The 12478-nt window shown below is 47.3% G+C and overlaps 1 protein-coding gene across 1 annotated transcript; it reads left to right on the top strand.

Annotated features, from left to right (window-relative positions):
* The first annotated feature begins 9110 nt into the window (after positions 1–9110).
* LOC133919488 (alpha-amylase type A isozyme-like) lies at positions 9111–12265 on the top strand. Its single transcript, XM_062363889.1, has 4 exons — positions 9111–9269; positions 9374–9506; positions 10824–11638; positions 11784–12265. Exons 1-4 carry the CDS (start codon positions 9195–9197, stop codon positions 12054–12056), a joined length of 1296 nt encoding a protein of 431 aa, XP_062219873.1. The 5' UTR covers positions 9111–9194; the 3' UTR covers positions 12057–12265.
* Positions 12266–12478: the final 213 nt, after the last annotated feature.

The following is a 12478-nucleotide window of genomic DNA, read 5'->3' as shown; positions in this document are numbered from 1 at the left end:
ACGTCTCCTTAACTGGGATGAAGTGAGCTACCTTTGTAAACCGATCCACTACAACCTATATAGAATCATACCCGGGCTGTGTTCTAGGTAGCCCCACTATAAAGTCCATGCGTATTTCTTCTCATTTCCACTCAGGTACTTTCAGTGGTTGAAGCAACCTTGCTGGTCTCTGGTGTTCAGCCTTAACTCATTGACACGTATCACACAGGGCCACATATTCTGCTACCTCGCATTTTATTCTGTACCACCAATAAAGATCCTTAAGATCCTAATACATCTTGGTGCTTCCTAGGTGAATAGAGTAGGCTGAGTCATGAGCTTCTCTTAAGATTGACTCCCGAATAGACTTAACATCTAAAACACATATTCTTTTCTTATACCACACCACTCCTTGCTCATCTTTTGTGAATCCTAGAGCCTTGTCCTCCTTAATGAATTTCTTGATCTCTATAATCTTCTCATCTTCTTGTTGACCCTTTCGCGTATCCTGCTCCAAGGTAGAAACCACTTCCATTACAACTGCTTCTGTGCTGGATATAATGCCCAAATTAAGATTTTTAAACTCTTTACATAATCCAGGTTGTCTTTCTTCTATAGTAATCCTACTGACACATGCCTTTCTGCTCAGAGCATCTACCAGTACATTTGCTTTTCCCAGGTGGTAGTTGACTCCCAAATTTTAATCCTTGATGAATTCTTGCCATATACGCTGCCTGAGATTGAGGTCGGGTTGAGTAAAATTATACTTTAGACTTTTGTGATCCGACAAGATCTCGCATCTCTACCCTATCAGGTAATGCTTCTAAATCTTTAGTGCATGAACTATGATAGCTAGTTCCAAGTCATGGGTAGGGTAGTTCTCCTTGTGCTTCCTTAATTGCCTTGAAGCATATGCTATTATGTGGCCTTCTTGCATTAACACACATCCCAATCCTTAGCGCAAGGCATCACAATACACTGAGAACAACTTTTGTGTGTCAAGCATGATTAACACTAGGGCGGTGGTTAATCTCTTTTTTAATTCATTGAAGCTGGTCTCACAAGCGGGGGTCCACTTAAACTTCTTTTCTTTCTCTAGCAGTTCTGTCATTAGCTTGACAACCTTGAAAAAACCTTCTATGAAGCCACGGTAATATCCTGCTAGACCCAGGAAACTTTGGATCTCCGAAACCATCTATGGTGGCTTCCAATTTATAATGTCCTTCACTTTGCCAGGGTCAACAGATACTCCTCCTGTCGAGATAATATGACCTAGGAAAGAGAATTCTTTTAACCAAAACTCACACTTACTCAACTTGGCATACAACTGATTCTCCTTGAGCTTCTGCAGAAGCATTCTCAAATGCTCCTCGTGCTCTTCCTAATCCTTCGAGAAAACCAAGATGTCATCAATGAACACTACCATGAACTAGTCCAGATAATCCATGAGGACCTTGTTTATGATGTACATGAAGTATGTTGGGGCATTGGTCAATCCAAAGGACATCACTGTAAACTCATACAAACCATAACAAGTGACAAAAGCGGTCTTGGGAATGTCCAATGCTTGAATCTTCAGCAAAAGGTACCCTGACAGAAGATCAATCTTGAAAAAGATGCATGCTTCTTTTAGCTGATCAAACAAATCCTCAATGCGAGGCAAAGGGTACTTGTTCTTAATGGTCACCTCATTTAGTGCATGATAATCGATGCACATTCTCTGAGTCACATCCTTCTTTGGCATGAAGATAACTGGGGCTCCCCATGGTGAGGTACTAGGGCGAATAAACCCCTTATCTAATAGCTCTTAGATTTGGTCCTTGAGCTTAGCCAATTGATTGGCATCCATTCGGTATGGTCTCTTATATATGGGAGCAGTGACGGGTACTAATTCAATAACAAACTCAATGTATCAGTCTAGTGGCATACCTGGCAATTCTTCGGGGAAGACATCCAGGAAGTCGCTAACTACTCTGACTTCCTCCACTACCATGGCCTGGTTGAGCTTGATATTCTCTACTGATTCTGTTGTGGCTTTGAACTCCACCTTAGTGCCACATGTATGTGTCAATTGAACTGTCTTGGTGGCACATCCTATCACTCCATTGAACTTAACCAAACAATCCATTCGCAAAATGATATCTATCCCTTTAGATTCTAAGACAATAAGATTTGGGAGAAATTCTACCCCTTTAATGGCAAGACTTATTTTAGGGTATACATGTCTTGATTCCATTTCTCTGCCTGGAGAACTAACTATCAACTGATTTTTTATTATGGCTACCAACATATTATGCTTTTCTATGAACCAAGTTGCAATAAAGGAATGCGTTGCTCTGGAATCAAATAAAACTGTAGCAGGGTGGAAGTTAGCAGTGAACACACCAAGTACCACACCTGGGGCATCCTAGGCATCCTCCACTGCAATGTGGTTGACTCAACTACTCATGAAGTTCTGACGAGGTTGCTGTTGTGGTTGACCTTCGGGGCAATTCTGTTGCTGGTTGTTGGTCTGACCCTATTGTTTGCTAGGACACTTATTGGCAAGGTGTCTGAAGTTCCCATAGCTGAAACATGGGTCAATGGTACTGGATCCCTGGCCAGTGTGACCCTGCTGCTGCTGGTTCTGGTTCACGGGACGCGAGGCATGGTAGTTGGGGCGATGTTGCTGCTGCTGGGGTTGATGCCTTGGCTGACCGAAGGAACCCGTAGTCTAGTTGGGTGCCCTCTATTGCTGGTTCTGGCCAATCTAATGGTACATCTGTCCTGTGAGTGGTGAGTTGCAGCAGGGATAGGTGTTGCTACCTAAAGACTAACCCTGCATCATTCACTTGCGTTCCTCTCCTAAATTATACTTCTTCTTTTCCAGAATGAAGGCTCTCTCAACAAGCTTCTGGAAGCTCATTGGCTGAAAGGGAATACTGGAGTTCAGAGTTCAAACCTTCCAAGAAACAGTCTTGTTTCTCTCATCAATGTCCACATCTCCGAGGCATAGCAGGATAGCTGTGTGAATTTAGTAAGGTATTCACGCACTGACATGGGACCTTGCTTCAAACTAAGAAACTCCTTCCATTTCAGTTTACTTCCCTTGTTGGTACGTGGTGTTTGCGGAAGTTGTCCTTGAATTCCCTCTGGCTGATCTCTTGGGAGTCATCATGGGCTGCAGTGTAAGCTACCCACCAATCTGAAGCTGGTCCCACAAGCTGGTGAGAAGCGAAGATGACTCTTTCATTTCCTGTGCACTAAGAAATCTGCAGATAACTCTCAGTCATCTTGAGCCAATCATCAACATCTGTTGGCTCGACTTCTTGTGCAAAAGTGGGTGGTTTGGTGCTCAGAAAATCCTTGACCTTATTCTATGACTGCATTGGCGGTGGTGGGGGCGGTGCCTGATAGGCTGGGGGTGCCTATTAAAGTTTGGCCACAGCCTGCGCCAATCCCTACATAATCTGAGTCTATGCGGCCATCGTCTGCATTGGATTCATAGGGTTCCAGTTGGTTCGCCTATTTCGTGATGGAAATGTTTTTGGATTGTTGTCATGGGGGTGGTCATTGGGGTTACTGCCTTCAGCGTTGTTCCTATTGGTTCCAGCATTGTTCGCATTCCTCGTGTTCACCATCTGACGGTTGCAAAGATATGAGATTGGGATACGAGGACAGGGCAAGGATAGATGAAGCAAGATGAAGAACTCACAAGCTAATATATTAAAGACAGATACAACTGCGAAAGACAAACTGTCACATCGCATCTACACACACAAAGCAAACCTAACGCACAAGTTCACAGCATAGAAAGCAACCAGGTCCATTACATCCTGAATCAAACGACTCTAAATGACACTAACCTACTACTAGGAAAAAAACTACTAGATTAGGAACTATCGCCACCCTCAAAAAGATCCTACGGTGCAACATGCAGAGCGGCGTCGAGGCGGAGCTTCTTGCGGGAGGGAGAGCTTGGCAACTCTGGCTCAAGCATCTTCTCTGGGTCCTCCTCCGAATCATCACTCATCATAGCCTGGAGGGTGTGAATCCTCTCCTCTGATTTGGCAAGCCTCAGGTGCATGTCGTCTAGCTTGTCAAGGGCTCGATCTAGCTCATGAGTAAAGGTGTCAGTGAGGCAAACCTACTCCACTAGTCTAGCGTCACCCTCCCTGTTGGTGACGGCAAAGGTGACCTCCAAACTACCACTCCTACACTGCGAGTAGAAGTTGTACTGCATAGTCTAAATAGTGTCCTGGTATTCTACACAGAGGAGTGAAAGCGCTTGACGAGCTGTGTCACAGATCCCAAGTGCGAAGGTCTCTCTTGGGGCAAGGGCCGAGTGGATCCTGCGCACCTTGTGGCCATTGTCACCTAAGTGCTTCTCAAAGATGATCACCTCCACCATCCAAGCATAGCCATGGTTGGTGAGCAGGGTCCTGATCCCTCTGTAGATTGAGGCCTCCTAGTAGCCCAAACCCTCGAGGATCGTCCAAAGCTTGCTAGGGAACTCCCTCGCCTGAAGTCCAGAATAGTGAAACTTCGTGGGTGGCTAAAACACCCAAGTGGCCTCTGTAGGAGCTCTAGGAGGGATGAAACCACCAATCTGCTTGCGGGGCATCTGCTTCGTGCGGGTCATCTAAAAATTTGGATGAGAGAGACGAGTCAGTAACCATTTTATAAAAATTTTATAAACAGCGGCAATAGAAAGGAGAGCAAGAGCGAAACTGGTAAAGCAAAAGGTTGTCAAAAATTAATTTTGGTAAAGATAGGTCCTTAATAACGGTCATTTCCAGCTAGGCTTGCGTCCTACGATCAACACAGCTCTGATACCACCTCTGTCACATCCGGTTTCATAAGAACAAACCAAATGCATTCCACATGTATGCTAGGATCAAGTTTCTATACATGCAGTGATGTTATAAGTGAAATCATTATAGTGTCATTACATAATGATAAGGTTTAATAAAAAAGACTCGTAGGTCTTAAAGAAAAACACTAAGATAAACCAACGATAGTTGGTCTAACAACAATCTACAGGCATTTTTCGGGGGAGCGCCAGCCTAGACCATCGTCTACGGGTTAAAGTCTTTCTCCTCTTAGAACTCAGCTCCATCGTCCAGGAGATCCTCGAAGTCTTCACCCTCTAAGCAGCAACAAGTGGTTGGGAGGAAGCAAGCGTGAGTACATAAAGGACTCCGCAAGTATGGGAAGGTGTGGCATGAGGGCTTAAGATAAGAAAAGCTTAACTCGGGTTTACTGTATCTATGCCTTCCTATCCTAGGACTCAAAAAGACTTAGCAGTCCTATTTATTATGTGTGACACCAAGACTTTACAAGATACAGCTCATTGGATTCTATCTGACTACCGAACTTACTAAATATTCCATATCCGGCTACCAACTCATCAGGTTACCACCACCCGACTACCAGAACCAACCTTCCAAGATCCCCCACAAATCATGAAGAAGTCTAAGCCCACTCTTAACCGTGAGCATGGCTGATATATTAGTTTTATACTCTACAGAGGTTGCACACTTTACTCACGAGTCGTGATTCCTGTGTTGCTTCATACTTTCAAGGTGTAGAGTCGGGGTCTCACTACAAGTCCTTTACAAAATGCATCCAAATATGTGCACACCCACTAAGGTTTCACCACTAACAGGGATTCCATCCACTGCAGAGGCCCCCTCTTGTGTCACTCAACAGCCAACTGGTGCGTACAAAATAAGAAGAAGATCTAATTAATTGGTCAGTTTGTACCCATATAAGCCTCGTAGTTACGCTGTTGTGCTGGGTTACATGTCCATAAACCGGACCTTAGGATCTAAATCAGGTACTCGCACATTACCTAATGTGCACTGTCGGTGATCTGGAAACCAGGGTTCCCGAGTCCCGAGGCCAGGACAACACAATGCCACGTGGCGCCATCCCTCGGGGACCATCCCCCCGAGGGCCGAGAAGAGGCAGTTCCGGGAGGGGTTCTCGGGGCCATGAACAGTTGGCCCCCGAGTACCCGGAGTTCCCCGAGGACCCGAGAAGAGGCAGTTCTGGGAGGGGTGCTCGGGGCCATGAACAGTTGGCCCTCGAGTACCCGGAGTTCCCCGAGGACCCGAGAAGAGCCAGTTCCGGGAGGGGTGCTCGGGGCCATGAACAGTTGGCCCCCGAGTGCTCGGAGTTCCTCGAGGACCCGAGAAGAGACAAGTCCGGGAGAGGGTGCTCGGGGCCATGAACAGTTGGTCCCCGAGTACCCAGAGTTCCCCGAGGACCTGAGAAGCCCCTTGCCGGTGGACCCCATGAGGGCTTCACGGTGAGGTGTCAATCGGTGGGAGGCCCGATGCTGCATTCAAGAGGGAGCATGGCCGGTCACATCCAACCACTCCCCCCCACGCCTGTTGTACTGAGTACGTCAGTCCCTACCACCGCCTGGCAGGAAGACGTGGGGATATTTAATGCAACGGGTCCCATCGCACGTCACCCCGCGGGGCCCATAAAGGAAACGGCTTGAAGATATCGTCGCTAGGCTCGAGGCGTATCGCCTGCCACCCTGCCGTGTCAGATCTGCTCTGACCGAAAGGGCATGTTCGGTGGCTACCCGGTGGGTCCCCCCTGTGTCTGCTAAAGCTGGGCGTAATGGGCGACGGGACCGGCTGAAGGGCGCATTTTTAACCCCTGTAACATCAAACTGTAGCTCCATAATGGTTGCTTTCCATTTATGGCTTGCAGGGACCCGTGCCCCCGTTTTGGACATGCCGAGCCTCCCCCAGTAGGATAAAAGGGGGGAGCACTACGTAGAAAGACAGGTTCTAGTTTTTGAGAAGTCCAAGCCAAGTAGAAGCTCAGAGAGATCGGCACTTGAAGACCGAAGCTCAAGACTTAGACAAAGAACCTTGTAATACAGAGATCCAAAGAAAGGCATTTCAAGAGCATTAATAGCACATCAGACACACAGGAGTAGGGTATTATGCTCCGTGCAGTCCGAACCTGTCTAAAATCCCTTGAGCATTTACTCTTACTAGCCGACGATCGTCCGTCCCGCTTAGATATCACACATTCACATTAAATCCACGTACGAGGTAGATCCAAAATCACCCCCCCCCCCCGACCGAATCTCAAAGGGGGTCCCTCAGGATCCCCGCTTGCGGTGTTCATCCACCGACATGCACACAGCAGTGTTACCAACCAAACCAACCTACCTAGATCCCTATGATCCATGTTGCTACAAAGATTACCCAAATCAGTTCATGTTGTATAGACCATTTAATAGATTAACATTTAAAACCACTTGACTCAACGGCACGACTAAGCATTTCTACCCTCCACACCCAAACTACGACCCAGGCGACAAGGATAATCTGCAAGTACTAGTAAACCCTAAACATGGGATTCATATTGACAAGCATGCAACTAAAAGTAAAAGACACATTTTTCTACAATAAGATCAATGTGATCAAGGACACTTGCCTTCAATAGCAGGTTGCTCAAACTCTTCAAAAGTCTGGCCCTACAGGTTCAAGAACTGCTCGTCTCCTATTGCATTTGCAAACATCGGAAACAAGCAAGTACAAACATCTAAGAACAGCACATCAAACAGTAGCAAAGCACTATAAAAAGCCTACTAACAAAAAGTACTCACTCCTACAATCGCGTCAGTGCAAGAATCGCCTAAAACAGAGCTTGTATGAAAAGTTATAAAGGTTTTAAGCACAGGGATCTTATGGCAAAAGGGCAAGGGCTATTTTGTAAAAACAGAGAAGTTCCATAGTCTTATTTGTAAAAGTTCAGGGACCTATATGCAAATATATAAAACTTAGGGGCTAAAAGTAAAATAATAGTACTGACAAGGGCATTTTTTGTGAAAACCAAAAATTTAAGGGCCTAAATGTAAAATTACCTATTTAAAAGAATTAATGGATTTATTTTTATTTATAAAACCCTATTTACTGTGTCAGCATGCTGACTGGGCTCAGGTGGATGACGTGGCTAACATGTGGCGCTAATGTGGGCTACATAATCCGATTGGGGTTATGAGGCCACGTGGCGGCTTCTAATTGGATCGCATAGGGGTACGAGTCAGGTTTAATCTCACCCGCTCATCAACGATCGGATGGCCGAGAGCAAGGGGGAGGGTGGGCAGCCAGCGATGATAGAAACACGGTGGCACCGCCGCAAACATGGTCGAAGCATCGCCGGTCGACACACGATCTAGCACTACAGGCTACCAAACATGACAAAAAATTGTGCAATCGAAAGAGATGACGGCGGGGATTGTCACCGAGGGCTTCACAGCGACCGGAGATGCCTAGACGATGGTCGGTGATGGAAAGAAGTGGTGGCGGTGATCGGAGCTCAATGGGGCTCAGCTACGGCGACGGAGAAGCAAAACCGAGGGTCGGGGAGGCTTCCTGGGGGTCCTACGGTGCCAAAAAGTCGGTCAATCAGCCTCAAAGTACAACGGGGAAGTTTGGTGACAGAGAAGCGACGACGAGACTCACCGGGGCTCGATGGAAATAGTTGTGCAACGGCGGAACAACGGCGAGGGGTGGCGTATGAGGTTCCTCGTGCTCTTGTGAAGCCAATGGCGGCCTTAGATGCGTCGGGAGGGCTCGACTGCGTCGGTCCTCGAGTGGCTAAGCTTCGGGTGGCAACAATGGCAGCTCGGCGACGGTGAGATGGTGATGGCAAGGTTAAGGGGAAAAGAGAGGGCGACGGAGTTGGGTGACTTTATGGGCACGAAGGAGGGCGGCGGTTGTGGATTCAGGGTCGTGGGGTGCAGCGGACTTGGGGGCGGCGGTTTCGGCCGACAGTTACGCACGCGACGGGAAGAGAGGGATGATAGATGAGGCCCACGCATCACGGAGAGGAAGGAAAGGGGAGCGAGCTAGGCTTCTGCACGCGAGGAGATGGACCGGGTCAGCGAGAAAATGGGCGTCACATTCATGCTTATTTTCCGCTCAGAAAACTGGTTTCTTCCCTGAAAAAGGCAATGCTGCGTCTCAATTCGAATGATCTTTTTTTTCCGTTTCCTCCATGGAGTTCTGTCGTAACAGAGTTCGGTACCCATCCATTGCCTCCAAGCAACTCCCCCCTATCATATTCACACCATAGTTGAAAGCTAATGCTATCGAATTCTCTTCTGCCTATAAATGCCCAGCACGTACCCCTGCTGTAACCATCACCTGCCACATTCATCCCGTCCATTTCCAAATCACTACTCAGAGAGAGAGAGAGCAATGGAGAACAGGCACCTGTGCTGCCTGACCCTGCTCCTCCTCCTGGGGCTGGCATCCGGCCAGGTCCTGTTCCAGGTAACCAACGAATTCCATCATGCGTTGCTTGGTCGATGCCCTCATCTGGTTGATCCTCTCGTACGTAGCCAAGAAGTGGATTCAGTTTCTCCGTTGATTTGCAGGGGTTTAACTGGGAGTCGTGGAAGCAGAGTGGGGGGTGGTACAACCTTCTGATGGGGAAGGTCGACGACATCGCCGCCGCCGGCGTCACGCACGTCTGGCTGCCGCCGCCGTCGCACTCCGTCTCCACGCAAGGTCCGTCCCTCTGAACCCCTTGTCTGAACTCGAAACATCGAGGAGGGAGTGAGAGGAACAGGCAAAAGGAAAGCGAAACGAAGAATCATGATAGCGTACGTGCAGTGGACAACACGCCAACTACTCTGGCTGCGAAGTGGACACATTTTGGCCTTTATCAGCTGGGTGCAATTGATTAGTGTTTTTTAGGACTAGTTGATTAGTGTTTATAGTGGCTGCTAGTAATCAAAGAAATTAAACTGTATGCATATTCGACCTTGAAATTAAGATATGCTCCATCCATCCACAAGTGTCTTTGATAAGTGATGGATATTAGAATATATTTAGGAAGAAATCCTTTTGAGATACTTTAATCAAATAGTTATATAAATATTAATTGGTAGCAAATTTCGAAATCTTTGTTATAAAAAACGCTACTCCTTTGTGGTGAAGGGAGGAGTGTGGACGGTAAGAATGCACCGTTTTGGTTGTCAGCGGCGAAGCTAGTCCTTTAAAGATCTGAGTACATATTTTTAATACATTTAGATTTAGATTTTGTACATATTTGAATTAAGGATGGCAATAGGTCAATCTCCGCCGGAGAATACTTCCTCGTCCTCATCCCTATTTAGTTATTGGGGGAAGTTTTCTCTTATACTCACTCCGTGAGGAATTTTGGGAAGATCGGATCCCTAATAGAGATATAAAATTAAATTATAATTGATTATTTCTATATATTAATAATGTATCTATAATATAAATAAGTAATTTATTGACATACGAGGGTAATTAATACAAAATAAGTTAAATATAGTAGGTTAGATAAAAAAAATATATGAGTAATTTATTATTTTTTTCTATATAATGTAATATTTATACATTTATATATAAAAAATATGTATATGTATGATATCAAGGATATAGTGGGAAGCGGAACGGGGAGCGTCTTCTTGTCCCCGTGCTCCCGGTCCCCATATAAATTCGCGGGAATCAAATTTTTTCATACGCATCACCTAATAGTGAAATTCCTATGAGTTACCGGGAAACAAAACCTCATTACCAACTTTAGCTCTGAGATCTATGTAAGATGTGAAGTTTGTAGGATAAAATAAAATAATTTAAATATCTATTTTCAGTTTAAAATAAAAACAAAATATCTAAACGACTCTTAATATGTTCATAGCTCCAACACTAATAATTTCTGAAGCTAAAATCTAACAGTGCACTCGGATACGAACATGTAGCTTCGCCTTGGTTGACTCCTACGTAACAAAATACAGAGTGGAACTGGGTTATTTGACGTACGTACGTGCGTGTCCATTTCTATTTGTGGTGCAGGTTACATGCCTGGCCGGCTTTACGACCTGGACGCGTCCAAGTACGGGACGGCTGCAGAGCTCAAGTCGCTGATCGCCGCGTTCCACGGCAAGGGCGTGCAGGCGGTGGCGGACATCGTCATCAACCACCGGTGCGCCGACTACAAGGACAGCCGTGGCATCTACTGCATCTACGAGGGCGGCACGGCCGACAGCCGCCTGGACTGGGGCCCCCACATGATCTGCCGCGACGACACCCAATACTCGGACGGCACGGGCAACCTCGACACGGGCGCCGACTTCGCCCCCGCGCCGGACATCGACCACCTCAACGACCGCGTCCAGCGGGAGCTCACCGAGTGGCTGCTCTGGCTCAAGTCCGACCTTGGCTTCGACGCTTGGCGCCTCGACTTCGCCAAGGGCTACTCCGCTGCGGTCGCCAAGGTCTACATCGACGGCACGGCCCCTAGCTTCGCCGTCGCCGAGATATGGAACTCCATTGCGTACGGCGGGGACGGGAAGCCGGAGTACGACCAGGACCCGCACCGGCAAGCGCTGGTGGACTGGGTGGACAAAATGGGCGGCGCGGCCTCGCCGGCCACGGTGTTCGACTTCACCACCAAGGGGATACTGAACGCCGCCGTGGAGGGCGAGTTGTGGCGGCTCATTGACGCGCAGGGGAAGGCGCCCGGCGTGATCGGGTGGTGGCCGGCCAAGGCCGTCACCTTCGTCGACAACCACGACACCGGCTCCACGCAGTCCATGTGGCCGTTCCCCTCCGACAAGGTCATGCAGGGCTACGCCTACATCCTCACGCACCCCGGCAACCCGTGCATCGTGAGTACAGACAGCCCTCTAGCTCACTCTTGCTACCTAGAGCTAGCTAGTCCATTCATCATTCTCCTCTTACTTTAATTACTTATCGTATTGGACATCGATACGGTCTCTTGTCTGAACTCTCTTACTTTACTTTACTATGCAGTTCTACGACCATTTCTTTAACTGGGGGCTCAAGGACGAGATCGCCGCGCTGGTGGCGGTGCGGAAGCGCAACGGCATCACGCCGACGAGCGCACTGACGATCCTCGAGCACGACGGCGACGCCTACGTGGCAGAGATTGACAAGAAGGTGATTGTGAAGATCGGGTCCCGGTTCGACGTCGGGCACGTCATCCCGGCGGGGTTCGAGGTCGCCGCCCACGGCAACGACTACGCCGTCTGGGAGAAAGGCGCCCGCGAAGTGGCTCGAGCGTAATCTCAAGTGCTCGTATTTTGATTTGTTTCTCTGAAATACGTGCAGAGATATGATACACGATTTGGGATAACCATTTATGAACTCTGCGAATTGTACACGCTGATAAAATAATCGACTCTCTCTGCATGCAAGGGAGGATAAGAGGCAACTATATATTTGTAACATTGGAGATTAATTGTATACAATAAAGGTTTATAGCTTACATTGAATTCTCGACCTGATGCTGAATGTCTGAACTACTTGTAGAAGCATCAAAAATAAACTCCATTCATTGTGAGTTTGTGACGACATAGATGATTAATAAAAACAAGAAATTCAGCATATCTTCTTATTGCTCATGCTTGGACTATGCGATGAACGGTGAAGATGCAAAATATGATATACTATTGCCGGTACACTCAAGAAAAGAAGCATACGCCAGC

Source organism: Phragmites australis, chromosome 5 (assembly GCF_958298935.1).
Source record: "Phragmites australis chromosome 5, lpPhrAust1.1, whole genome shotgun sequence".
Classification (NCBI taxonomy): Eukaryota; Viridiplantae; Streptophyta; class Magnoliopsida; order Poales; family Poaceae; genus Phragmites; species Phragmites australis.
This window is presented reverse-complemented; position numbering and strand designations above follow the sequence as displayed.

Coding starts and splice junctions, on each gene's coding strand:
- LOC133919488 (XM_062363889.1), top strand. CDS start 9,195: ATGGAGAACAGGCACCTGTGCTGCCTGACCCTGCTCCTCCTCCTGGGG. Junction 9,507..10,823: donor GCACTCCGTCTCCACGCAAG/GTCCGTCCCTCT, acceptor TTTGTGGTGCAG/GTTACATGCCTGGCCGGCTT. Junction 11,639..11,783: donor ACCCCGGCAACCCGTGCATC/GTGAGTACAGAC, acceptor TTTACTATGCAG/TTCTACGACCATTTCTTTAA.